Source organism: Oreochromis niloticus, linkage group LG14 (genome assembly GCF_001858045.2).
Source record: "Oreochromis niloticus isolate F11D_XX linkage group LG14, O_niloticus_UMD_NMBU, whole genome shotgun sequence".
NCBI classification, from domain to species: Eukaryota; Metazoa; Chordata; class Actinopteri; order Cichliformes; family Cichlidae; genus Oreochromis; species Oreochromis niloticus.
Genome location: NC_031979.2, coordinates 14,826,781 through 14,854,683, shown reverse-complemented (window position 1 = coordinate 14,854,683; position 27,903 = coordinate 14,826,781). Strand labels below are relative to the sequence as shown.

Here is a 27,903-nt window from a genome sequence, read left to right as displayed (position 1 = left end):
TTATTAAGAGGAAGAATAACTCATTCATTGTACTCCATGAACAAATTGCATTAATAGTCTTCCTGTGAAATCTGTTTATTAAAGGTGTAGTACGAAAAAACATTAAGCAAAATGTCATAAAGCGACTGTATTCAGAAACCTCCCCATAAACAAAAACAAAATCATGACTGGCAAAAAAATGTTTTAAGTCAACTCCGAAAAAAAAGACTTTAATACTGAAAGAAGGTAACACAGAACAACAATAAAAGGTCTTCCCAATATGAGAAATCACATTATTTTGCATTAAGTACGTTTGGTTACTTGTACTTGGCAAAAAAAAAAAAAAAAAAAGTACCAATTTGTGACACATGGCAAGACAATGCAGTTAATGTGTATAAAAAAAAAAGAAAGAAGAAAAAAAGGAAATAGCTCAAATTTAAATAAACTCTTTGCCACTGAACGATCACCAAGAAGTTCAGGCAATTTCTTAATCACATATTTACACCTATTCACTAGAATACAACACAAACCTAATAGAAACAAAAAAACAAAAAAAAAAAGAAGAAAGAAATGTAAGGGGAAAAGAAGTTCATTTGGCTCATATCAACTCACAATACAGTCAAGCATTAAGTTTATGGATTTACAAAGGAGTGCTGTAGTCAAAAAGTCTAAACTTGGATTAGTTTTTGTCCCAGTAAATGTGCTTGGACATCTGCCAACCTGGAATTGCTTCTTGTCCTTACCTTAGCTCAAAAAAGACAAAATAAATTAAAAAAAAAACCCAAAAAAACCAAAACCAAAAAAAAAAAAACACTGCATGTCTGAGACTACAGTAAACTTAGTTGACCCCTGAGTTTCTAATGCAAAACTAGTGTATGAAATACCTCATTACAGTGTATCTTAGTGCAAGCCAGCAGTATGCTTGATTAAACAGAGGTATATTAGATTAGCACCCAAGCTGACAAGATTCCCCCAGAATAGCCTCTGCCAAACACCTTTTGCTGGCAAAAATCACCACACGCAGTATGGGAAGTGATGTTTTGCTCTTTATCCTTGTGAAAACCAGCAGTTCAAATGCTTGAGTTTGTATTACATCTATAAACATGTTTTTTGTTGTTTTTTTAAATTTTCCTTTAATTTTTTTTCATATAAAATATAAATATCCCTGAATGAAAGATTCACAGCATTTTTCTCTCGAGGACTCCAGTGCTACTACCATAAGGTGGCCAATCAAGTGTCTTAAGCTCTCCAGTTAACGTCCGGCTTCGTCTTCCCTCTAAAGCCTGTAACCTCCAGCAGCTACGTCCTTCATTCGCTGTCGTTGTACTTAACCGTCCGTTTCCCACGGTTTCGGGTGTTCACCCGCGTCTTCCTCCGCGGTTTGCTGTACGACTCGTCGCTGTCCTCCTCTTCCGAGGCGGACCTCTGGCGGCGCTGCCTAAGCTGGCGACTGGCAGTCCTTTCGCCGATCCCCGACCGTGTGCGGCTTCTCCTCTTTGGACTGCTGTGGGACCCTGAGCTGGCAAAAGAGTTTTCAGAGGCTGAAGATGACTGCTCGCTTTCCGAGTCCGAGCTGTGTTTGCTGCTGCTGTAGCTTTCTTTTCGTTTGCATTTGGGCTGCCTCACGCTTTTCTTTCCCCTTGTCGAACGGCTAAGATGTTCCTCCTGCTCCTCCTCTTCTTCCTTCTCCTCTTCCTCGCTGGAATCAGAGTGGGAAGACGTGTCCTGCTCATTGCTGTTACCGCGCTTGGTGTCCTTTTTGGCGTACTTTGAGGGGCCTGACTTGCTGTTTTTGTTGCTCTTGGATACTGGCTCTTTCTCTCCATCCTCATCCCCGTCATCAGAGTCTGAGGTGTAAATGCATTTTCTCTTGGAAGACACACGATTCCTGGTTTCACTCGGGGAAGTCCTGTTAGACACTCTTGTGTTATAACCATCTTCTCTAGATTCTATCGCTGCTCTGTTGCCAGTTCTCCGCCTGCCCGGCTTCGCAGAAGCAGAGTCTTCCTCAGAGAAAGAGTTGTCACTGATGTATTTCTTTTTTGGCAGGGCTCGGAGGCTTAGCCGCCTGTTCGGCGTGTTTTCCGAATTATCCGACTCCTGGTCCGAGGAGCCGGTGGAGCGTTTCCTCCTCGACTTCCTCTTGGGTTTGTACTCTTGCTCCGAGCTCTGCGAAGCCGAGGAGTCGCCGCGAGGCCGTTTGCATATGCTCCTGTTCCTCGTCGGCCTTTTCGTCCTCGTTTCCAAGTCGGACTCGTCGCTGGAGCGTTTGCTTCCCGCGTCCTGCTCGTTGCCTTTTTTCGGCCTTTTCTTGCGTGGGCTGGATCTCTTTGGAGAATCACAGAGTTCATCTGATTCCGCACCATCCAGTTTATGAGTTGAGGCAGATTTTTGTTTGTCTTGGCTTTTTGACGGAGAAACTTTGCTTTTTTTCTTCGGGTCTTTGTGAACCGCTTCCTCCACATTTCTTCCGTTTTGGTGTGGGCGTTTGTCCGCTTCGTCGGAGCTTACGGGAGGTTTGTGTCGTGTGCTGAGGTGGCGGATGTCTTTCGTCTCCTCTTCCTCCTCGCTTGTACTCCTACTTTTTCTCACTGGGGCGGCTGCCGTGCTCCTTGAGGGTTTCTGAGACAGAGGTGGCTGCTGTTCCTCCTCCTCTGCTTCTCCAGAGCTCTCTCCGGGAGTTTCCTCCTGTTCAGAGTTGCTCTTGGGCGTGTGGTGTTTTGCACTGTGTCCATTCACACGGGACAAAGTACCTGTCGGGAAGGAATAAAACATCGAGCTGTTTAGGGCAACTTCCACGGCAGCATTAGCACAGTCTGAAAATACGACCGATGAGGACATTTCTCACCATTTTTCTTAATCTTGGCAGCTTGTTTGGAGTTCTTTGTGTTTCCATTCTGCTTACTCTGGGAGAACGATGAGGTATCACTGTCATTGCCATCCTCCTCATCCTTAAACTCACTTCCTGATTCCTTTGTATTTTGGGAAGCTAAATGACAAAGGAAGAGAACATAACTGAGTAAAAATCTCTTCTTTGTCTGAATAATATTCACAGACTTTTAAAGAGTAATTAATACCTGCTGCTGACTCTTCGTCTGATTCTGAGCTGCTCTTGAGCACCGCCGTGCGTTTGCTGACCCGGGCAGTGTGGCGACGGCGGCTGCTGCTCCTCCTTGGCTTCTCCTCCTCCTCGTGGTAGTCTTCGTCAGACGCTTCAAGAAGCTTCATCTTATTCACAGCTGCCCGAGCAGTCTTTCTTTGTAGCGACCCGCGAACTGTCACTTCCTCCCTGTCGGAGCCCTGAGACGTGGCCCTGTCAGAGTCGCAGCGGGGACGCCTCTCCCTGCAAGACGACCTGCTGCTGTGACCGTTCATCTCCGCTCTGCACTCTGAAAACAAGCCATTCACAAAGGTCTTTAAGCACACTGGGCGCTGGGTTTTTGTATCTCACGGGGTCAGAGGCTGGAAGCATTGAACATGTGTTACCTGCACGTTTTCTGTCCCCAGCAGCGCTGTTTCTGGTCCGCCGCGTACTCCTGCTGGGATAGCGACGATCTGAAGTGGATGACGCCTCTCCATCCTCTCCCTCTTCACCCTCACTGTCAAATTCCTCCTCCTCTTCATCATCTTCTTCCTCTTCTTCACTGTCGCTCTCAGCAACTAGCAACAATATATCCAAGGATATTTTATTCAATTACATTTTGTTTATGTAGCACCAAATCACAACAACAGTCACCCAAGGGGCACAATTTTAATTTAATTTTCAATAAACAAATAAAATATAAGAGTGAAACATAAATACTTCAGTCCTGACCTTTTTTCCTCTGCTTCGCATGGTTGCTTCTTGTTACTCTTGCTTTATGTCTAGGTTGATGATTCTCCTCCTCCGAGTCACTCACCTCGCTCTCACTGTCAGACTCTGAGATTTAAACAAATAAATAAATAAGAATTTCATTACTTTATTATAGTAGTAGTACTAGTAGTAGTAACAGTGCATTTAAAATGAAAGAAAAGGGCACTAGAGTAGGCCCAATTTATTTTTGTATCATTGCACAATATTTGTCTCAAGGTGCATCGATGACCAACACTTAGGGGTGCAAGTAAGTCATGCTAGCATGGTGTGTTGAGGACCATCACAAAGTATAGTTTCATCCTGCAGTGGATGATGTATAGACCTTGCTGTGCTGATCACAAAAACTCCTGAAGCAACAGCAGCAAAGGCAACGACGGCATCTCTTATGCTACAACAGCCTCATATCAAAATGTGTGGAAAACAATTGTTTTACATTAATGTAAATCAAATGTTTCTATGGGGTCTAATTAACGTCCTCGGCAGTTTCAGTAAAAAGGACTAGATGTTACAGTCCCTGATAGGAGACTGTAACATCTAGTGTAAGTGGTCATAGAATTCTCTGCCCCCCCTTTTATCCCACAAACATCAGTATTTTTTATATTTTATATTTAATTTACTCCTTTAATTAAACAAACACCAGAAATATGATGAATAAACCCATTTTATCAAAGCCCTAAAATAAGAGATGAGGTTTTATTTTATTTTTAAAATGCCAAGGGATCAAAATGATCCTCTTTGTGGTCTTAAAACCAAAAGAAACTCTTAAAACCAAATATCATCATCATGGCTCAAAATCCATTGTGATGGTAACAAATGACCTCTGGGGTTCTCTGATATCTCTGTACCTGATGTTGATGAAGCACCTTTAGAGCCAGAGTCGTCCTCTGAGGAGCTGTGACCTGAGCTGCTGCTTCGACTCCTCCTGGCTCTCTCAGGAACAGACACTTTGGCTGAGGTAGTTTTGGTCACTGACACGGACTCCACTTTTTCCTGAGTTTTGACTGCAGCCTTCTTTTGACTGAGGGGAAAATAAGGAGAAAGAAACTCTTCAAATCAGACCGGTAACGTGCAAATGAAAAGTGAAACTTCTCAGGCGAGCTGCAGCACTCAGACAGACCTGGTTGTGGTGTCGGGGTGGTCCTGCTGTTGCAGTATCTTCTTGCGAAACCTCTGACTGCGGCGGAGCCTATTGCTGCTTTTGACAGCGGTCTTGTACTCTGATATGATTGTTCTGATTCGCTCCTCAAAGAAGGCAGAGAGCCGTAAGGTCATGCTGTAAATCTGAAAAGAGAGCAAAAGAAGATTGAGCGAGCGAGCCAAAATGTAAAATCACAAATAAACTCAGAGAATGTGAACATCCCCTCCCTACCTTGGAGCGTTTGTTGGGTGTGTAAGCTTTAGCATTGGCAAATATTAAGCGCGTGTCTTTGCACAGCTCTGTGGGGTTTTCATAGCGATCTTCCTCCAGAGTCCTTTTCACCGTGCCAAAGTCCATGGGTGTGTCAATGATGTCGTGGTAGTCCTGGACAAGCAAACAACAAAGGGACTTCAACGCACAACTGAAAACAGCATCTGCTCACAGCGTGGCCTGTAGTGTGCCGTGATAACATACTGGATAGTTCTGAGGATCCACAGGTTGCCTGAACGGCTCCGAGTCCTCACACTCGAATATGTAGTTGAGCAGACTCTTGCACTGCTCCTTCCAGGCATCTCTGTCTGGCAGCACTTCTACAGAGCGCTGCAAATATCAGGGAGAAACAACTCACTGACATGAGGCACAACCTAACAAAATCCCCCCCCTTTTGTTAGTTTTTATCAAAATGAATGTAAAGAGTGTTTCATCATCCCCTTGTCTGTTTTTTGTAATCTTGAAATGTCAAACGGGCACGTAGATCACCCATCCTACCTGACGCAGTCTGTGTCCAGCAGATGTTCCTGGCGCTTCGGTGTCTTCTTCCTGTAGTCAGCAATCACATTTGAATTATTTGACTGTGACCTTTAATCAGACAGCTGTAATGACAATTACATTTTCACACAACGGGATCACAGATGATTGCCTCAAAATGGAAAGCAGCCTTCAGTCAGCCATTATGTTCTAACTGGGTTTATTTTAACCAACTGCGCACAGATTTTAGACATTCAATTTGAGCTGCAAACGCACTGGTAGCGATTCACAGCGACGTTCACCACGATCACAGAAATTGAAGCGACTACAGCTGAAATAACTGCTTGTGATAAACTTTCAGTCGAGCAACTGAAGAGACTACCAGTGAGAGTGAAGGATACTGCTGACTGACATATGACCTGTTAGGTAAATGCATTACAGGATCACCTAGGCAACCAGATCCTGAAATTTCCACAAGCGACCAGCTGACAGATGTGCAACAAGCGAGTTGTTTCCAGCATGTTCGTTGTTTTAGATTCCTTTTCATTGGGGAAGCCTTCTAAATTCACTTTAATGACAACCTCAAACTTCCAGCCAGAGTCACGAGGAACTCCGTTTAGGATCAGACGCGTTACACAGGGATCACATACTCTGATAGCTGGCAGACACCTTGTGCCTCAAGGCGTTTTTAACATCTACCGTTTGTTTACGCTGGTCTGAATCAGCTGATGAGTTTGTGAATCACACTTCCTCCTGTGATTTAATTTATTTTAATACAGTTAAAACTCCAAGTGAATCAAACTGCATCACTACAAACCACACGAGATGACCGAGTCTGCTTATTGGCCAGATACATCTAGGGTGGGAGTAATAAATAGAAATACAGGGAGAAGGTGCTGCACTCTGGACCAGTCAATAACGCTCCTATGTGTCAGGCAAAACTGTCCCTTGCACATCTGATACTCTGCTGCATCTTAGGATGCAAAGCATAATGGAAGCCATTTATTTCCAGTATACACCAGTTAGTTGGGTCAAACTGAGACTCCATCACAACCTCACAATAAATGACCTGATCTGGAGGTCTGGAACTGCATCAAGACCACCTCCTCCAGAGGGTCTCGGTGTGATTGTTTTGGTGTGCACAACAGTGTTCGCATCTGCATGAATAAACCGCACTAAAGAGCTGTGGGCTGGCTGTGGCTCAGGAGGTAGAGCGGGTTCCCTAAATACTCTGGTCTGCATGTCAAAATATCTTTGGCAAAAATACCAAATCCTAGTTTTTTGGAGTGTGCAAATGTTAAAATAGGTTCATAGGTACAGAAAAAAAAAGTATTATTGGATAAATGAGGCTTGTAGTAAGAAGTGCTTTGAGTGCTCATATTAGATAAACACTAAGTACAGTTTTACTTGAAATTAAACTCAGGGTGTGAGTTTTGGTGTTTTAATTGCAAAGGACAGTCATACCAACTTCTGGTTGAATTTTTAAAAGATTCTTTTGAATTTCTTTTAAAAATTTACTTTCAACAAACTTTTTTGCAGCAGTACATGAAAAAACGAAACAAAACAAACCCACCAACTACAAAAACTAGTTGTTAAATGGTTCAGACTTACCTCATCATCATCATCCATTTCTTCCACTTCATTGTAGATCTCCATGATATCTGTGCAGCTTGGATTACTGGGAAAGTGAGAAAATGTGTTAGCAAGAAATACAATTAGCAATTCTGCGCTTACAGTTTGTGCATCATCACGAGATCTACGAACAAACAAGTTCAGAAACACATACTTGACAAATTTCTGGAGGACGTTGGTGATGATTTTTGCAGAGTGGGCAATCTTGCTCCTTGGCTCATTGAAAGTGCGGGCGTTATGTGCAATATACCTGGCATCCCAAATTAATGCTGAGAGGCGTCTGTGGATTACCAGAGCGGAGCAAACGACACACAACATTACACACCACTTCTCACTTCTTTGCATTTCATGAACACGTTTTAAGGACAAATCTGGGCCAAAAGTTGAGATTGGTAGAAACTGACCTGTAGAATCTGTTTATGAGCCGCAGTCTGATGGTGCCCAGATCTGTGGGATAGGCGATCACGGTGCAGTAGGTGGGATACTGGACCAAGTCCACGGGACCAGAGAATGGAGCTGCAATCTCTGTGGCACAAACACGGAAAGAACGAGTGTAAGGATCAGGCAGATGTGAGCAGACGACAACATGACAGGAAACATGAAGGAGAGAATACGTGGGTGAAATCAAACAAACTGGAAGATAAAGAACATCCATTTATGCATACACACCGACAGTGATGAGCTGATCGATGCCAGCGATGACTCGTTCACACTCCTCATCCCTACTCCTCTCACCCCACTCGCCTGGCAGAGGCTTGTACATCAGCTCCCTCATCTCCTCTGCGGTCACAGGTATACCACCTCCCTCTGTGTCCGGCTGCGGGGCTGCACAACAAAGACAAACCCTTTTAATACACCCTGACACCTATTAACTCAACTCTGTGAAATGTACTCCATTATTAAACCACAGTAAGCTAGTAAACAGCCTTTAGTACCATCATCCTGAATAGGTTCCACATCCCAAGGACTGAGTTTCTCAGTTTCACCATTATCCCACCTGGTAGAAACACAAGAAGGCTGTTAGCAACCAACCAAACAATGCTGGACAAAGCCCAGCTGAACCACTGAATACTGTCAGATTACAATATATGCGAATACACACCCTGGGTGTGTATTTATGCCTCATCACCTCTGATGCAGTCTCAATCAATCAACCCCAGTCCCTTAGAAATTTCACATTACTCACTGCTGTCTGGCAGCATCTACAATATCCAGGTTTTGCTTTTAACAGTTAAAATATCTAAAGAATTTTACTTTGTCCCCACAAAGTGTGTTTTTCTTACTTGACTTTGAAGCACTGGAAGAGACTGTCTGGGTACTCCGGCTGGTAGGGCTCCTGGCAGATGATGGTCCCAAACCACCAGGCATCATCTATCACCGAGCGAAACCTGTCGTCTGTGACAAGGAGAATACGATCAAACTCAGGTGTTTGAGGGAGGAGGAAAAAAAAGAAAAAGAAAAGCCTGGCACCCATCTGTGAGGGTGACAGCACGGATGAATCATTGGAAACAGCATGTATGTGAACAACAACACCTTTCCCCCCCTCTCATCACCAAAATAGCAATGCAGGGAAAGAAAGAAAAACAACAACCAGCAATATCAAACTGGAATAAATCTTCTCAAACTTCTTAGTCTGTGTATATATCCCTGCAGAACTCATTAAACAGATCAGCAGAGGACATTTCTAACAAGCAGTTTAGGCTTTGCTTACTTGGTTGCCAGTTTCTTCGAAGCGCCTCATCATAACACTGCCTCAGCACCAAGAAATCAATCACATCTGGCATGTCGTGATATCTGCAGGGACACAAGAAAGAGGAAAAACTGTCACTTTGACAAAAAGGTACAAAAATTCCTTCAAGACTTGGGGGTGAAGCTGATGCTGGAAACACTAACAAATACTACAGTAAGACAAGCCTTTCCAAAAAAGACCAGGATCATCAAAATTATGTGGGCAGTATTTTTTACATTTCACACATTTTCTTTGCCTCCATGATGTGTCAAATTCAAATACTGACCCAACGAGCGGGTGGTAATGTGATTATGAAGAGCACAGACACTTGATGTGCTTTATCATAGAGAAGAATGTAACCAATGGGCCGAGCTGCTTACTTGATAGAAAATGACTTGTCTGTGATTTTGCCGGTGCCGTGGTCAATGAGCGTCAGCTTCAGGCAGCAAAGTGTTGGTGCGCACACTTCATATTTGATTCCAGTGATCTTCACAAACTCTTGGTCCTACGAAATAACACAGCAGGATTCCTATTTAATCTGCAGTTACATATTACCACTGAAAATGGTAACTGACACATGCAGACTGGAGAACTTTAGCAGGAAGTAGCATTTTATGTACTCCTCCAAACTCATCATCTACTGGGAAGTTTTTAATGATCTTTATTTTGTTTGTTCCTCGTCTTACCCGGAGCTCCATTCTCTTCCAGGGCTGCTTTTCTAAATTGATGTGGTACAGCTCACTCCGACTTACAGCTTCAACGTAGGCCTCGTGTCCCTGCCGAAAGTAGATCACCTGAAAGACACCAATCGTGCAAATGGTTAGAGGGAATGTTTGTACATAGGTGTATAAACCCTGTAAAGCCTGAATATGAAATAACTGCTAAATAAAGAAATTAGAAAGAAAACGTAAATTAAATCAATTTGGATAGATGACTTAATTTGTATAATTTTTGCTACAGCCAATATTTTGTGCAAGTGTTACATGTGTCTCATACAATCACGTTTTTAGGGGGTGCAACTTTGCCACTTGTTAAGCTGAACCTTACCAACGTTAAAGTTAAAGCAGTGCATCACACCGTCTCTGGAAAGTGCATGTAAGCGTTTGGCGATGCAGAAAATGTATACTTGCTTTATACTTGATTCCAAGTATGGAATAAAGCTGAAAAATCTCTTTTACACTGCTTTTTACATTAGAAATAAGCAGCAGTACAGAGAGCACAATCAGCAATGAAATAATTAACTAAATCAAAATGCTTATTTAACCGTTCTCGGGCCATAAATCACCAAATTAACAATTTTCTGTAGCATTAATCTTGTCTTATTTGCAACAGTGTTGCATTTTATTGTTATATTTTAGACTTCTAGATTTTAAGCACCATTGTATTATCATCATCTGATGACGTTCCCGATTGGAGCAGGTGCCACTCACAGGGATCACTCTGTCCACGAGAGTCATGTGACATGTGCAATACCCTTTATATGCGAGTGTACAGAGAATGATGACGGTCGTATCAGATTAGGGTTTAAGGTTTTGTGGAGCCAGCTAACACAAAGCCTGGCTGGGTTGAACTTCCCGCACAGTCTACCCCTCTGGTTTGACATGAGCATCATTTCTTGATTTTACAACCATGACTACAAGTATAAGGCTGCCAACTAAAACCACAAGAAGTAAATGTACTTATCCATTCATTTAAGAAAAAACAAAACAAAAAACAAAGCAAAAGACAAAAAACCTTGAAGGATTTAGCTCTGCCAGACCAAATCATGATCTTGTACTTTTTGGCTAGAAGACCTATTCATGTTGTTCAGCCAAAACCCAAGACTACATTTAATTTAGCCACTATACATTTCATGCCCAAAACAGTGTCTTCATTTCCTTCAACACCGTGTGGTTACTATTAAATATTCCTGCAATAAAATGAAGTATACTTACTAAGTACAAGTATTGGTTTGTTGATAAAAACGTTTAAAAATAAACTTAACTGGTTGTTTTGTGGTGATGAAGGCATTTGACCTTATGCAGAGTTAAATAATACACACAGCACTTAAATACACAGCACTAAGCAGAAATGTCGGCTACTACAATCTCATAAATGAGAGAGTGATTTTTCTTTTCCAATCAGGCATTAAGCTGATGACCCTCTTACCTCATCACCCATTTGGGGAACAAAAGGAGACTTCCTGGGAATGACATCAGTGATCCACGGTGATGGTCTGAACTCATTGGACACTTCCCTGTTAATGGATGGTCTGGGCTTTGGACGCTGATTGAAGCACCAACATGTAAAACATTAAACAAGTTAATATGAAATATTTTTAAATACTTCACACGCATCATTCTGCTTTGCCAGCGGCAGAGTCTGCAGCCATTAACCAGATTCACAAAGAGAAAAAGATAAATGAGGATTAAGTAACCTTACCCGAGGAGACTTGTTCTTTGCTTTCTTTGCCTTCTCTTTGCCTTTCTTTTTGGGTCTTTCCTCCTCATCACTTTGCTGCTTTTCCTCCTCTTCCTCATTCTCTTCCTCCTCCTCTTCAGAGCTGCTGAGTCTGCACCTTACTCGTTTCCGTGATGACAGTGGAGTGGAGGGCTGCAGATTTATACCAGCGTCTGCCGTCCAGTCAGAGTATTCGCTGGATGTATGGCTGTCCAATCAAAAGCAGGTGCGATTACCACAAAAAGTTACACACTTAATACCAGCCACAGAAAAGAATTGTGGATATTTCCACCTAAGACAAAACTGTTTTTAAATAAATAGAAATGATTTATTTTACACAAATACTGCTACTCTAGATATTTTTTTGATTCATGAAATGTGTGGTTACCAGGGCAAACCTGTTTCTAAGAAAAGTGACTGATGGGGAAAATGATGCCCTTTGACCCTGATCTATAAAGTATAGTCACCTCGAGCTGTCACTTTTCCACTCTTCCTCATCATTGGAGGACTCCAGGTCACTGCCATCCAGCTCATTGTCCTGGAGAGATAAAAAAACAAAACACAAATGAGGGGGGGAAAAATTTTAAAGAGCGCTTTCATCAAACGGAGAGTGCATCACCTCTGAGTGCATCTCCGAACTTGCCGTCTCCTCTCCCTCTTCACACGATTCGTCGATGTATTCCAGTGCATCACCGCGGCTGTGCGCTCGCTTTGCAGTGGAAGGCTCCTCGTCTGAATCATCCTGGGGGGACAGATGGGAATGATTCAGCATCGGTGAAAATAAAGCTGTACTTAAATAGATGTGAAAAAACAAAACAAAAAACTTCACGTAGTTACCCGTTTCAAAGGCCACCTGATATATAGCGTGCCTTTTGTTCTTCGATCCTTTAGCAATCTAATTTTTTTTTTTTTAAACTGCAGCATTTGCTTGCAAATTGGTTAAAGTTTACTAAATGCTGTGAAATAACAACTTGTTGACTGCTATTTAAAACCATCTTCACTGGGTGGAGAAACAGGAAACCTACTCGACAGCTGCTGTACATAATGCGTCTCTTCTTTGCATTGTACTGAACCACCTCCTCGTCTCCTCTGGCTACTCGAACGTCCTCCTGGTCCCTGAAAAATATAATTCACGTCATGTATCAGCACCCAGAGAAATGCTAGAAAACCTCACTGATGACTAAGTTTAGTCATGAGTGACTTTCTGTTCATGTCATTCCCAGTGCTTCCCACAAGGTACTGGCCCTTCGTTAGCAGACAAAAAAAATCTATACATATCTATATTTCAGACCAAAGGACTGAGTAAACCTGATTAACACAAATGTCTTTAATTATTGACCCAAATTAATTACATATTGGAATCTACTGAATAAATCTGCATAGCCAGAACATTATGAACATCTTTACCCAGCATGAAGCAAAACAGATACGATCCACTCAGGACCTCTGAAAGTGGCCTGTGGTGTAAGGAGACCGTGGCACCAAATCTTTTTAAGTCCAGTAAGCTGCAAGCCCCATCACGCTGTCCCCGTTTATACAGTTGATTTGCAAAAAATACTACTGGGATTGAGAACCCCACAGGAATCGCCATTTCTGAGATACTCTCACCCGGTTATCTGCCCTTACCTTTCCCTGGTTTACCTGTTGTCAAACTATACTAATCTTTAACCTGCCCATCTGACCTACAGCCAACATACCTACTACAAGAAGTGACTTTTCACTCTACATCAAAACATCCCAGCATTTCACACGCCATTGTTATTGGATAATCAACAATATTCACTCCATCTGCAATCGATTCCGATCTTTTAAAATTGGTTTCCATTTATTTATAAACTATAAAAAATCTTTCCCATAAACAATGACACACATCTTGGCACATATTGTACCTATAGCTGCTGGGTGGAAGTTCGGGTACCACCACCCTGCGTCTCCAGGCCTGCAGGTCTCTCTCAGTGGCCATCTGGCTGCGAGGAGCATTCTGGTGCATCTGTCGTACGCCCTCCACTTGTCCACTGCGGCGAAGACCCACATTAGGGGGTGACTGCACATCTGCTCGGTCGTTCACGGACACTGCAGTGAAATATACTCACTGTCAGTAAATCCTTCAAGTCTTTTCTGGATATTCTGAGAAATTCTAACGTCTACTAAAACCAATCCAGTGCAGCAGTGATGGTGTACTGATACCTCTTCGCGGTGTGCTTGGTGCTGGAGCCAACACTGGGCCTTGAGCCTCGGCTGGCCCTTCGGGTACTGCTCCTGTCCCAGGCTGGTTCTGTCTGTCTTGTTGCTCTTGAAGCTGTCGGATGGCCTCATCCAGAAGGCTGCTGCGTCTGACCGCAATCTCCTCGGGTTCTGCAGTCTGCTGACTGATGACCTGCTCCACCACCTCACCATCACCTGAAGATGTGATACATGTCAAATACCATCAAGCTTGATATGTTTAGCTGTAAATGCAGTTCAGATGGTCTTAAATCGGGACAATAAAACAGTGAAAATGGGTCTGTGACATTTAAAAGTATATAATCTTCCATTAAGGTAATGGACTAATTGCAGCAGAATTATGGTCTTACTGGTGGCTACATATCCCAGCTGAGGTACCAAGTGCTCGGCAGCAATGTTCTCCCGCCCTGGGACAAGTCGCTGGTACCTAAAAATCAAGGAAAAATGTCGAATTCAAAAATAGTCCAGGGAAAACCGTTCTAACTTTTGTCATGCTGCTCTCAGGCAATCAGAACCTCTGATTTAACATTCAAACATCTGAAATTTTGGGCAATAAACGAAGACTGTAATGCTACATAATGAAAACAAGGTGACGTCTACCGTGGGGGGTGAGGGTTTCCATCCACATCCACTAAAAACGGTGGTGGCATAAGATGGGGAGCCTGCTGTGTCTGTTCGTCCAGCACAAAGCCGTTGGCATCCCGGATCAGTGGTCTGTAGTCTGTGTGGAAGAACACCTGATCTGGAAGCTGCGTGGAGACCAGGAGAAGCAGGAAATAAGTAAATGTCTTCACTTTGCACACAGAACGTTAAATTTCAAGCATTTTCTCGATCTCCAAAATGCAACTGTTCTTCTTGCCTTTTCATAGGGCTTGGAACTGCCGAAGCCAAAGATGAGCAGATGGCCATGGGAGTCCGTGCAGGCGAAACGCTGACCATCGGGAGTGAATTTGCAGTCAAAAACAGCTCCGTGACCCTGGCCTTCAATCTGGATGAAAAACCAGAACACAGTAGAAGAAACTTTTCAGAAAATTAAGAATTTTTAACAATAGCACAAATCCTTCCCTCAAAGTAACTGGGAAAGACTAATGATGATGTATTTCCTTCTCTCACTTTGCACAGAAAATACCACAAAAAAAATGTATCCAAATAGAAGAAATCCTGATTTCAGGGTTAATTTTATGCGCACTGCTTTTAATCATAATTATGGTACTGCCCTAATTTAGTGTCCATCAGAATACAAACATAACTTATAACCACATCTACCTAGCAGTCATAGATCATTCGTTGTCACATGTGTGAGTCAGTGCTCTCCCGCTGTTACAGGATGTAAAGGGGGAAAGAATCTGGCTCACTTGCCTCCTACTGTGTGAGCAGAGATGCACCTTGGCCAAAACAACTGCACTGTTCCTTCAGTCCCTCACAATTAAGTGTTATAGCAAATGAATCACACTCTGAGCGCATCATGTAATCGCTCCATCCCACCGGGGTTAACAACTTTTCCGCTGTGCACCATCCTATAAAAGCCAACTTCAAGCAGTGCTGTGTCAGCGTACCATGTTGAAGTAATGCTGTGTGTTTGTGCCTCGCAGCAGGTCCCATATGAACACGTTCCCATCGTGGCCAGCAGACAGGATGATCCTGGGGTCAAAAGGGTGAGGTTCGAGGACAAACACCTCTGCCTCGTGGCCCTGAAAAAGAAGCAGACTCGAGTTGATCTCTGGTTTAAAATGAGAATCTGTGGCGGTTACATCATAGTCGGTTTTAATATGAGCTCTGCGGCAGAACACAGCACAATTACTTTAAGGATATGTAGCAGCTGTCCTGTGTAGGAGTTCCACACTTTGAGGAGATGGTTGTTAACAGCCGTGATGACTGTATTGTCATGGCGATCCCACGCTACCATGGTGACTTTGGGTTTGAAGTAGCTTTCCTCTTCACTCATTGGCTCAACACTGAGAGAGAAAAATAACAAATGAACATCCAATAACAAATTATTCATAATACTACAAAAGTAATATGGAAACGGATCTATGAAGTCCCTTTGACACATCTCGTGATGACACTGAAATCCAGATTTTAATTCTAACACAAGTACCAGATTATTATCACTAAATTCTTGTGAAAGGCTTTGGCACATGAGAGGTTTGTAGTCATCTCCAAGACAAAAAGGCTGGATGATAAACAATGTTTTTTTTAAAGATATTTGAAAAACACATGCAGAGATATTAAAAAAAAAGAAAGAAAAAAAGATGAATATAAATATGCTACTTTCAGCTGCTCCCTTATTCACACGGGGTTGGCACAGCGGGTAGCTCCGCATGTTTGATTTGGCAGACTTTACTCCGGATGCCCTTCCCGACACAACACCAAAGGGATTTGTGTCTCCTCCCGGGATTGAAGCTGGGGAGCGTTCACTTGTTAAGCAAATGTGTTTGAGATGAATGCAATTACCTGGAAATCATTTGACCGCCCCCACGCCCCACCCCCACCCCCCAAATTTAACTGAAAACAGCACAAACATCACATTGAGTTTTGAAACCGAAAACAACCGTTATTGACGGGAGCAACAAAAGCCTAGAAAAATAAATTGTGTGATGAGTTAATTTTGCAGAATTAAGTAGTGTTATGCCTCACCATTGCGTGGGCAAATGGTTTGATTTAAAATTAACACCGTGCAGTTTTATGATGACAAACACTAGAGGATTTATTCAGCTATCGTTAGAAGATTCAGAGAATCCGGAGGTCCTGTGTACATAAGGGAAGAAGGAACACTTCTGAGAAATGTCATCAGTGCACACAGGTTTGTTGCTGCATTTGCAAGTGCAAGATAAAAACCAAACACGCAAAGCAGAGCTCTGACCCCAGTGCTCATGACACTAAAGGAGAGAACACGGCACGGGTAACTTACACACCTTTGAAAGCGCATGTGCGCAGCATGTGGAGCTACAAGCTATCATTCAAAATCCCTGAATTCTGTCTTTATTTACAGTTTACACGGCATCGGAACACCTTGATAAACAGGAGCTGTACATTTTAAATATATGCTCATGTTTACATGTACATATAAATTCTGTATGAACTACAGAATAGGGACTGAATTTTGGAAGCAGACCTAGTTTAGCACAGAACAAACTGTCCAGAGGAATGCTCTGCTGGCAAACTGAGAACACCATGTATACCTAGAGGTATGAGTCTTTTTAAGGAAGTCCTTGCTTATTTTAATAAAACAATGCCAACCCACATTCTGCATTGACTGGTAATTCTATGCATGCAGCTTTCTTTCTTCTAATGACTGCTGAAATTAAAAGTTCATGTACCAAATGCTTCAAAATAAATCCATAAATAGGCGCCTGAAAGTGTTGAAAAGTGGCTTCTTTTAGGCAGACTTTGATTTTACGCAGCTAAATTTTTGCCAGTACAAGAACTGTGCTTTAATTTATATACACATGTACAGTGAAACACAGCCTGAATGTTTGAAAGCCTCCCCAGTTTAATACTGAACATGCGTTAACTGGCAGATACAAACAAACACATAAGATCCGTCTTCCATTTCCACTGGTTACTCTCCAGGAATATCTAGCCTATAGTAAGGAAGTGAAGCTATACACAACCTAAGACAACACAAAGCCTAATCCTGGGGACACAATACAACTGAACCAGACAAACTTATTCATAAAACAACCCTGTAATTACAAGAAAATACATCAATCAGTATTACCCCTCAGCAAACAAGTTCTTTCAGTGGTATGTATAATTATATATATAAAGAAAACCTTTGTTGGCGACTTGCTTTCCAAACAGATGACCGAGCCAATACAAGCCGACAACTGAACAAATAAGTATTTGAGCAAACGGTTTCCTCGGCTGTCGCCAGCACCTGGTTTACTTGGACATGCTCCGACAGCTCCTCCGAGCAGCTTAGGCAGCAAACGCTTCCTTTTCGTTCAGCAAATCGGGCACTTTTTATTCCAAATGGGAATTATTCTTATTCTGTGCTATTACAGAACCCAAATCAAAAAGGCATCTTCACCAAGACAAGACCCACTTTTGTCTGCGCTGATTCACAAGAGCAAAGACTCACCCTGGAATAGTGGCAGACATGTTCAGCAGGATGCACCTCCACTGCTGCCGCTGGTGGAGCTTCCAGATCCGTGCTGTTCCATCTCGACTTCCACTCACAAACCTGGCACGGGACAGCGACAAACACCGGGCACCATCACTTTATACACCGTCCCACTCAGTTAAATGTGTACTCTGAATACTGCAATACTCAATATAATTTTTAAATAATAACAGGAGCTTTTATATTACCTTTCACCTGAGTGGCAAAATTGGATGCTATCAACTTTGTCCTAGAAAGCAGAGACATGTAAAAGGATCATCAGGATCAAAAGGAGAACAACAACAAATTCTTATGTAAAATCTGCATTTGCAGCTCAAAGTTATGCCAATAAAATCTTTGTAAGGATAAAGTTTTGCTCTTCAGATGATGCTTACCGTGTGCTCATGGAGCTCTGATATCTTTTCTGGGCTCCCACTTCCCAAGTAATATATTCGGATGACATCATCAGTACTTCCTGTTGCTAAAAACATCCCACCTGGAGAAAAGTTGATAACGTGAAATGGCGTGCTGCACTTGATTTATTTTATTTAACTTTTATTTATACAGGCCAGACAAACATTAAAATTACAACAACAAAAGAACTAAATAATTCTTTAGTTAGACACATGAAGTACCACAGAGGTTGTTAAAAACTAGCAGCTCTTTATTGATTGCTATGGTTCTAGACTTTGTTTACAGGATAGTGGAGGAGACAGTGGAGAAATGACAGGAAAAGGGACATGAAACTGTCTGGTTACCTGGACTGAACGAGGAGCACACAGTCTGAACACCTGGCCTTGGCCGCTCTGTAAATTTGTGCGGTCGATCGCTGGAAGTAGAGAAGAAAACATCACTGATTTCATCCAAAATAGAACACGCGATTGAATTAGAAGCAGACACTAAAAAAATGATGTTTTTGTTTTTATATTTAGTGTCTACCTTTTGCCCTGTCCTTCAACATAAACTGACAGTCAACCTTACATCTAAACCAACCAGCATTTCAACTTTTTGGATGACAGACGAGACTACAGCCGGGTCGGATGTCATGCTGCCATTGTTTTGGTCAGATAAGAGACAACAACATACTTCCATATCAGTTAAACAGGCGTTCAAGGTTTAGAATACAACTAAACTTAGCACAAAAACAGAAGGAGATCTGTGTGTGGTGGGTAATTTCTTTGTTGTAACAATGCTTCTTGTCATAAATCTTACACCACTGTAAAGCCTGTTTATTTCCCCTTTAATGTTGCATTTGTGGGTTGAGCATCAAGGCCAACAGCTTATTCTGCTGTTGACTATTGTTCGGTGTTGTTTACTGGATTACATTATTGAAGTCTGAAGAAACAAGAGATATTGGAAATTTAACTATTTATTTATTGATTTAACAGACAGGGTTTGTAGCATGTGGAAGGTGACAGGTACAACAACCTGGCACCACTTCCTCATACTAATTACCAACTTGGTCACACACTGCTCTGGGATCCCATTCTTCAACCAGCAATTGTTGCACATCAACCAGTGTGGTTGTGTTGGTCGCTCTGGTATGAACAGCACACCCAAGACGATACCAAAAATCTTCAGTGGGGTTGAGGTCAGGACTAAGGGCAGGCATTTCCATCCTCTCTACTCAGAAATTCTGTTAGTCTGCAATAAATCCCAATGTGTGGGGACGAGCGTCACCTTGGAGGATAGAGTTTGATCCTAAAAAGTGCAGATGTGCGATTGCCGCTCTATGCAGAAACTTATCTTATCTACACCAAGATTGCCTCCAATGTTGACAAGCCCCGTTTTTCCAGTGAGGGAGATGCCGCCCCACATCATCACACGCCTCCACCAAAAGCTGTTAATCTATCAGTGCTGCAATCAGCAATTGCATTCTCCGCGTCCTCTCCACACTTTGACCCCACAAACGATCCACCTGCCGCAGGCAGAATCTCAACTCATCGCTGAACACAACATTCCTCCACATGTTCTCTGACATCGCCCATTATATGTAAATTGCCCTTCAACTTGGAGATGGTACTGGGTACTCCAAATAATGCTGCATCTTGGTTTGTGGAACACCAGCTTGAAGTTTCCAGATTATTGCAATGTAGCATGTTTGGAGCAGACACCAACCGACCGCTGTAGCAGGGTCCCTGCTCACAGGTGCTGCCGATCAGATTGGCAGCACCTGTGTTACCAGAAGCTCAAAACAAGAGTCAATGGCAGAATAAGCTGTTTAGCATCGGCAGAAAAGATCTGGCAAGTTATTCATGAGCGCAACCCACCTACTCAACTCTGCTGTTCAACCCACAAATGTGGCACCATTTAAAGGGAAATAATCAGCCTTCCCAGTGGTATAAGATTTATTGCCAAGAAGCATCATTACAAAGAAATAATCGAACAAACAAATTTTCTTATTTATATGGTTTCTAACTGAGCTTCTTTAAGACAAGGCAGACGCCAGTATAAAAGATGACATAATGCACCAGCAGCCAACACTGGGAGTTAAAAACCTTTTAAGCCCAATGTGACTTGTTTTCCAGTTATGCCTTAGGCCCTCCTGCTAATTTCCATTAGAATAATAATTTCTAATGGAAAATTATTCCCACTCCTATGTACAAGGCGTTGCACAGCTTAGCGTTGTTTGTGCCTCGGTGACACATACACACACACACACACCTGTTTTGTACTTTAATACATTTATTATAGTTTCATTTTTTTCTTCTTTAGCAGTCTTAGTTTACTGCTCCAGCTAAACTGTGTTCTACAGCATTTCATCAATGGAATACTCATCTGACTTGGGATGAGTGCTTTGACAGAATATTTGCCACCAACATTATGAGGTTAATTGGTGATTCTAAATTGCCCATTCGCACTCAGATTAACACCTGTCTCTTAGCCTGAGACAGGCTGGCGATCATCCAGGGTGTGCCCTGCCTCTCATCTTGTGGCAGTTGTGATATGCTCTATCAAGTGTTCAATAAGCATGTGGTTTGACAACCATTAATATAGTTTCCGTGTTTTTCCAAAGGGCAGCCACAGAGGCAGAGACCAACCTCACTAATGTCTGACACACACCCAGTCATTTTGTTCTAGAAGCAGGCCTGAAATATTACAGAAACCTCTCGGTTCAGAAAGGAGCTATAAGGGTTACTCCTGGGAGGCTTTCAAGGGGTAACGAGTTAACATACAGCACTCACCTAAAGTTTATGTTGTTGGCATCCCACTGCCAGAAGCAGACAGTAGCATCAGTTCCAGTGGACAGCATGTAACGTTTGGAGCCCTTGGCAAACGGTGAAAACTGAAACCACAAGAAAAGCCACACATCACACCCCACTCCAGTCAGTGAGTCAGTCTATGTAGACCGAAACCTGCATTTCACAGAGAAAGGTGAATATTAACCTTTTCTCCCCGTACTGGCCAAGACAAAATCTTGATCTTGAGCCAACGGTTAAGAAGGACAAGGTTAAATTTTATTTTCTGGTGTGCACCAACAATGGTTTCCAGATTGACTGGACCAGAAATGCTTTTACTGGCTTCAGGACATCAGTTCATCTTAAGTGAAAGGAAAAACAGGCGACAGAGCACAGACAACGACTCTAAACAGTAAATACGTTCCCAGTAGCCCAGTATCACGCAGTACTGTTTCTACACATAGCTATGGGGTGAAGAGGAGATGTTGTTGCTGAAGTAAAGAGAAGACCAAATGAACCATGAGGGAACACATCTTTCACATAAAACCAGAACTTGTGAGACATGCTGTTTCATTTCAGGCAATCAGGGAGCTTCTGTGCCATTAAAAACAGTTGCATGGCAGATAAACTTAACTCACTGAAATAACAAATGCTTTTAGAGTGAAAGAAGGCAGCAAGGGAACTGTAGAAAAGTAAAGATGGTCTTAATTATGACCTGTGTTTTACCCCATGGAAGAACATTTTCTTCACGAATCGACCAACACTAATGTCTACAACTGTGTGATTTCAGAGTGTTTAACACTACACAATAAGAAAACCTAAAGAAATTAATGAAATGAGTTTATCATTTAGTTTGGAAAAGCGTGCACATGCTCATATTTAACTTAAATGAACATTTAAAGCCAGCAGTGCAATTTGCAACACTGCAGAGACAGCCATCTTGTTTGGATAAACTTTACTGAACTGTTGGACGAAACTAAAATGGATTTTGTGCTTATGTTAAATTCTGGCCATGAAGAAAAGACTTTAAATTATTAAGTACTGTGAGAGAAAAACAAAGGATAAAAGAATGGGCTAAACCTACTAGCAACGAATGTTGATGCACAAAATCTGGTGCACTGCCAGAGCGATCCAGGTGCAACTTACGCTCTGCAGTTTCTGTTCCAGGACGTGACTACACAGCCATAAATCGGTCTATTTCTGACAACAATCGCTTAGGTCACAGAGTGTAACAAGAGAATCTCACACCAAACCAAAAGATACAGTCACACCGTGATTCCTTGAGGATTTTGTCTTCAAACAAAGCACCAGATGAACCCACATTTAAAACAAACAGCATAATATAAACGCTGAAACTTCTTTACCTGAAGGGAGGTAATGGATCCACTGTGTCCCTGCAGCACAGCTACGGGGGCACAGGTACGAAGGCACCACACACGGATGGTTTTGTCACAGCTTCCTGCAGCAATTAGCGTATTCTCATAGTTAACTGCCAAGTCTGTGATTTCTGCAGAGTGTCCTCGCAGCGTTGAATGAAGCCTTCCATCAAACGAAGACCAAATCTTCACCAAGCAGTCATCTGAGCCCTTAAAAACAAAAACATTTGCTTTAGTATACCTGTATGAGAAGAGGAATCTGGGGCACAAGCAACTTAACAATGTAATATTAACAATGCATGTACAGTGAGTGCAATCTGAGTGCTCTTTCGTGCAGAAAAACACTGATTATTATTCTTAAAAAGTAGGTGTTTAATTCTGAGAAGAGTGACAAGCTCCAACTTACTGTAAAGATCCTGAGACCAGTGCGATCAAATGCAATACAGTACACTGCAGACAGATGCCCCAGGATCCGCCTATGTAGACGCATGTGCTCATAGTTGCTGACAGGACAGATGGAGCTGAAGCGTTGCGCTCCGGTCAGCTCTCTCCCTCGATGCACCTTCACTGTTGGCAGCATGCAATCAGAAAAAAAGTAGTAGTAAACAGAGTTGTAAATAAACTACAAATACAGTAAGGCAGAAGCAGAGGTTGATGAACACAAAGGAAAATAAGCCTTTAAATACATCACCAAATAAAAGTCAGGTTTCAGTTTGTCTCACCAGCTTTCACCTTTCCTTTTTTACATTTTTCATTTCAGTTTCTTAGGCTTTATTTACACAAACACAGCTTGAAATTAAACTCCATTCCCCAATTCAAAACTGATTCGTAAACAAGAACAAAATCACTTCCTTTCTTAAATCTGCTCCATCTGGTTTTTATATGTTGCTAGGGGAAACAAACTATGAGAAACAAGAAGTCCTCCATAAGGGGTTTTTTTTCATTCTTTTTTTGCTTTAAGGTCTTAGAGCTTTAAAAATTTAAGGATAGATTTTAGATTACAATTTATACAAAAGTAACTTGGCAAAGAGTTACTTCACTAGTTTTGTCCTGAGGAAGGAATGGGATTTACAAGGTTGTTTATGAAAGCATAAAAGAAATAGATGGCCCAGCTCCAGGATCAAACAGGAATAATCAGAAATCCCACAGAATTGCATGAGTAAAACGATAATTCCACTTAAACTTTTAAAAATGGCGATTTATGATTAACAGCTCGCTACATCATGGCAAATAATCTGGCGGGGCGTAAGCCTGTCAAGCAAAAGAAAATTAAATGCTGTATTTAGGGCTGCAGCAATCGATTATTTTTAGTAATCAAGTAATCATCAATTAATCGAGTAATCAGATAAGAAATACTTTTGTCTTATTAATGGGCAATAATAGGGTCTTTCAAAATAAACTGCTCATTGTAATTTCTAAAATTGAAACCAATTATCTAAAGTTTAACTACACACAACATCCGTCATAAAACAAAACAAAAATCTACACTCTGTGATTGTTTTTACATCCCAGAAAAGAAAAAGAAAACATTCTTTAATTGAAAAATATAAATACTCGAGTACTCCCTTTTATCTCCTGGATGAGGTAGATTTGTTGTGTGTTCATGTTTATGAGTTTTTGTGCATGTGTTTGTTTCTGCGTGTGAAGTCAAGCGAAGAGTGGGTTTGTGTCTGCAAGCCTTTAAAGGAGAATGTGGTGGCTGCAATGAAGAAAAGCGAGCATATCAGCATTCTGAAGTTTGCACTGTGCTTTGATGGAAAGTCTCTGAGCTGCTGAAAACAGATGTTATGATGGTGTCGATGTAGATGGCGTTACTCTATAATAATAATAATAACAATAATAATAATAATAATTTTCAATTTTATGAACACAAATAGTGTGAAATTTGGTGAAATTTATATTATTTCACCTTCAATGTGAAAAATGTTACGAAAGCCTTGAAATTAATCTGATCTAGTAAACCTCATGCCCCGCTTTAGACTCACCCCTGTGTGCTGCAGGTATCGTTACAATGTAAAATAGGGCAGCTGCCATCAGCCTTCAACAAGCTGTATAATTTAAACACACTATCAGACTAAGTTATCAGTTCATCTGCATGTTTTAATACAACTTCTGGAGGATTACTGCAGATTTATCGCTGTGTAAAACAGGGGTGAATGGAGCAGCTACAGAGTTTGCTTTTCTTCGAGTCGGGGTTTGTTGTTTAGATGCTTTGAGGAAAGAGTCCCGCTCACTCTTTCCAAGTAACGGATTTAATGTTGATCACAGGCACAGCGCTGCTGTTTTGGATGCTAGAAACACGTTTTCTTTCACTCTACCTGAGCTCAGCGTCTCGGTAACGACTCCACATTAAACTATGTCAGCGTCATCATTACTGCTGCTGTTTTCTTTCCAGTTTTTTTGTTTAAAGCTGGGGACTGTGTGGGCTTAATGTTGTCAGACTCTATTCAGTCGCTGCTCCTAAACATATTTCTATTGCATGTCTATTTTTCATCGCAAATGCCGGTGAAACGCTTGCATTTCCATGGTGATAATGGTGCACTACAGAGCCGTGTACTAAACAAAGCATTGAAACAAACAATTTGTGTCAAGAACTTTTTATTATCAAATTACTCGAAGGATTGTTGCAGCCCAAGCTATATTACACTTACACTGAACCAGTTATTAATGTGTGCATATCATTGATCCATTTCACTTCAAACCAATGAGAAGTATACAGAGGAAGGTCAGGCCTACCTAGCTGTGGAGGTTTCTTGCAGTTCAAAGGCCTCTCTGGTGGTCTGCCCCGGTGAAGGGCTGCATATGATGAAGCTTTAAACCTCACGCTGTCACAGTCTGAAAATCAAAACCAAAAGTTCACAGAATGATTCAGCTGATTGCCAGTAGTAGTACTATTTGACACAGACAGTGTCAGTTCTGGTGTCCATACAGACTAGTATATCATCCAAACCTTTATAATAATGGGATCTAAATGTGTTTCTGAGTAACGCCCACCACATACAAAGTTGTTCGAGACTGCTCACCTTTTGCAGTCCTAAGCATGGACTGCCTTCCAGACCCCAGGAGAGAGTGAACACCTGGGACACATGATGGCACCTCTTTATCAAGAAGTGGTCCAATCTGCTTACATATCTGTAGCAAGTGGTCTGGTGCAATATGTCTGTTGGCTGCAACCTACCAGTGCAAACACACAAACAGATAAAATAAATGCTTTTGTACGAACATGACAGTGAAAACAGACCACTGTTATAAAAGCAGATCATTTAAAAATGAATACGCAGCAATTCTGATAACCAGTAAATAAAGTAAATAGTAAATGTATGTTAAACAGATGGACAAACAGGGAGAAAGATAGGTTTCTGAACTCCTATTCTCACAGGCGTGGCTTCTTTTTATCGACCAATCACAGCGCATCTCGAAAGCAAACTAACGCAGAGACAGCGCATCTCGGCTTCTGATTGGCCAGTGCAGCCGTCTCGACCAAGAGAGAAGCCAAACTACCCACCCTATCTGCGGTACAACAGTCGGGCTAAATAATATCAAACTCAATGTTTAAATGCCGTTTTTTTTCTGCACCACACAACAGTTCACAGTGAAAAATGTAGCCACTGAGAGCGAGTTTTGACCTTGTGCATCGCCACAAGTCGAGGATTTCCAACAGTAACCCAGCAGGAAAAAAGAACAAAGACCGTAAACAAGCACGGAGCGTGGCCGCACGGTCCCCCGTCACAAGACAATAACAACCGCCGATAGCGCATAACAACAGACACGAAGTTAAAGCTTACCACATCTTCATATGTTCTCGGGTGCTCATTTCCAAGCCAGTCCAATCTCCCGGGTAAGAGCTGTCGAAAAGAGTTTGGTAAAGCGAAGTCAGAACAGAAAACGCCAGCAGCTCCACATCAAGCTAGTAAAAAACCGGGTGATGTCAAAGGAGTGAGACGTAACGGGGTATTAAAAGTCGACTGAGTGAAACAAGTTTATGCCCGGACTCAGTCAACACCGACGGGTAGCAGCTAGTTAGCTGTTAAAGGCAAAGACAGCTGGGATACACACCTGATATTCCTCCAGTTCGCTCGCAAGGACCTGCAGAGGATTAAAAAACACACGATTCAGATGAGAATGTCTCCATCAACTCAACTCATTATCAAGTGGCTAGCCAACTATTTTGAAATACAACACAGTGTGAGAGTCAAAGCACGCCAGCTCACCTCAGCCGCTCTCCGACATGGACCCGTTGTGAGAAAACGCGATATCAAGTAATAGAGCTCTGAAATGAACGGGGAGAACATTTAACAGCCGGAAAAGCAACTGGGATATCAATTATAACACGAGCGACACCGTTGTAATATTAAGCTTTTCAACTGGCTTTACTTCTACGGCTTACCCGACTCAAGGAGCGAAATGTTCCGATTTTTGGCCATTGAAACGGCCGTGATTTGGAGAGGTGAAACAAATTTTCCGCTAACTTTATGGCTACAGAGAATATGATATATTTATTTAATTTCAGTTACACAGCTCTGGCCCCCTCCACGGTTGCTCCCGCTTTCTATTCAGCCTGTTTGCAGTCGCCATTGGAAGGATGAGGCCTCAGCGATACGGCTTACTTCCGCCAAAGCGGAGTAACACAGGAAAAAGGGGGTGGGGAGGAGCACTCGCTCAACAAAAGACAAAAGTATACGTTCGCGTGTTGGTTAGGTACACGGCAGGTTCGAAGTGCAACGTCAGGTATTGATACGACTTCCCGACCACGTGTCGATAACAAGTCATTTTTATAAAAAATACACACGATCAATCAAACCCGCGCCCCCTTTTTTTAGCGACCAAGGTCGTGAGTTCTGCACATGACGTCATAGATAATGGTCGCCAATTTGCCTTATCGACCTCCTGATAAATGCGTTTTACCGGTTTTCCGAAATTATCAGTGATGAGCACTAATAATATTGCCATCCTTGGCTCTTGCACGCTGTATAAATATATATAGAAGTCTGTATTTCATACTTTTTTCTAAAGAGCAGGCTGTTTTTATTGGTGGGTTATTATGAAATATACTTGCATTTATATTCTTTGTGAATTGTATAAAATTGACAGCTTTTACCAAAGAATTTGCGATTTGATTGCACATTTACGACACTAAAATGAACTGGTTCCCGCATTGTTATGTAATCTTTTGGACTAGTCCAGAGAAGCTGTATCAAAATCTGATTATGATTAGCATTTAGGTTTATACAGACCACAAATGATGATTTAATCTATTTAAAGCACAATAATAATATTCTAGTGATTGTTCCTTATGCAAAATACATGTTTTGTTTTGTTTTTCCCCTCTTGGGCCTATAGACAGGATATATTGCGCATGCGGTCAAGATAAAATAAACACGAAATAAGATGTATTACAAATCTGAGAATCAAAAATCATTCTTGACTTGAGCAACAGATACCGGAAGGTCATTTCAATTGCTGAAAAAGCAAATAAAAATATCCAAAGATACATAAAAAATAC

The 27,903-nt window shown here is 41.9% G+C and overlaps 1 protein-coding gene across 1 annotated transcript; it reads right to left on the bottom strand.

Moving 5' to 3' along the window:
• Positions 1 to 57: 57 nt before the first annotated feature.
• brwd1 (bromodomain and WD repeat domain containing 1) lies at positions 58 to 27,239 on the bottom strand. Its single transcript, XM_003441698.5, has 44 exons — positions 26,788 to 27,239; positions 26,612 to 26,670; positions 26,457 to 26,486; positions 26,186 to 26,245; positions 25,424 to 25,574; positions 25,137 to 25,235; positions 22,807 to 22,967; positions 22,389 to 22,610; positions 21,031 to 21,131; positions 18,604 to 18,674; positions 18,241 to 18,341; positions 18,055 to 18,095; positions 17,825 to 17,926; positions 15,542 to 15,695; positions 15,297 to 15,431; positions 14,600 to 14,728; positions 14,341 to 14,489; positions 14,091 to 14,167; positions 13,705 to 13,917; positions 13,407 to 13,590; positions 12,543 to 12,633; positions 12,137 to 12,259; positions 11,985 to 12,055; positions 11,500 to 11,725; positions 11,227 to 11,343; positions 9,765 to 9,872; positions 9,459 to 9,583; positions 9,061 to 9,143; positions 8,633 to 8,744; positions 8,285 to 8,346; positions 8,019 to 8,174; positions 7,754 to 7,874; positions 7,504 to 7,629; positions 7,329 to 7,395; positions 5,739 to 5,789; positions 5,445 to 5,570; positions 5,202 to 5,354; positions 4,950 to 5,113; positions 4,678 to 4,850; positions 3,794 to 3,898; positions 3,466 to 3,639; positions 3,057 to 3,368; positions 2,828 to 2,968; positions 58 to 2,732 (listed from the first exon to the last, which is right to left on the bottom strand). Exons 1-44 carry the CDS (start codon positions 26,822 to 26,824, stop codon positions 1,288 to 1,290), a joined length of 6,708 nt encoding a protein of 2,235 aa, XP_003441746.2. The 5' UTR covers positions 26,825 to 27,239; the 3' UTR covers positions 58 to 1,287.
• Between the last annotated feature and the right edge of the window lie 664 nt (positions 27,240 to 27,903).

Excerpts from the sequence above, each read along its gene's own strand:
- brwd1 (XM_003441698.5), bottom strand. The coding sequence starts at position 26,824 with ATGGCCAAAAATCGGAACATTTCGCTCCTTGAGTCGG. Across the intron at positions 14,490-14,599 it reads GTTCCAAGCCCTATGAAAAG|CTTCCAGATCAGGTGTTCTT; the intron begins GCAAGAAGAACA and ends GTCTCCACGCAG. Across the intron at positions 13,591-13,704 it reads ACCAAGCACACCGCGAAGAG|TGTCCGTGAACGACCGAGCA; the intron begins GTATCAGTACAC and ends ATTTCACTGCAG.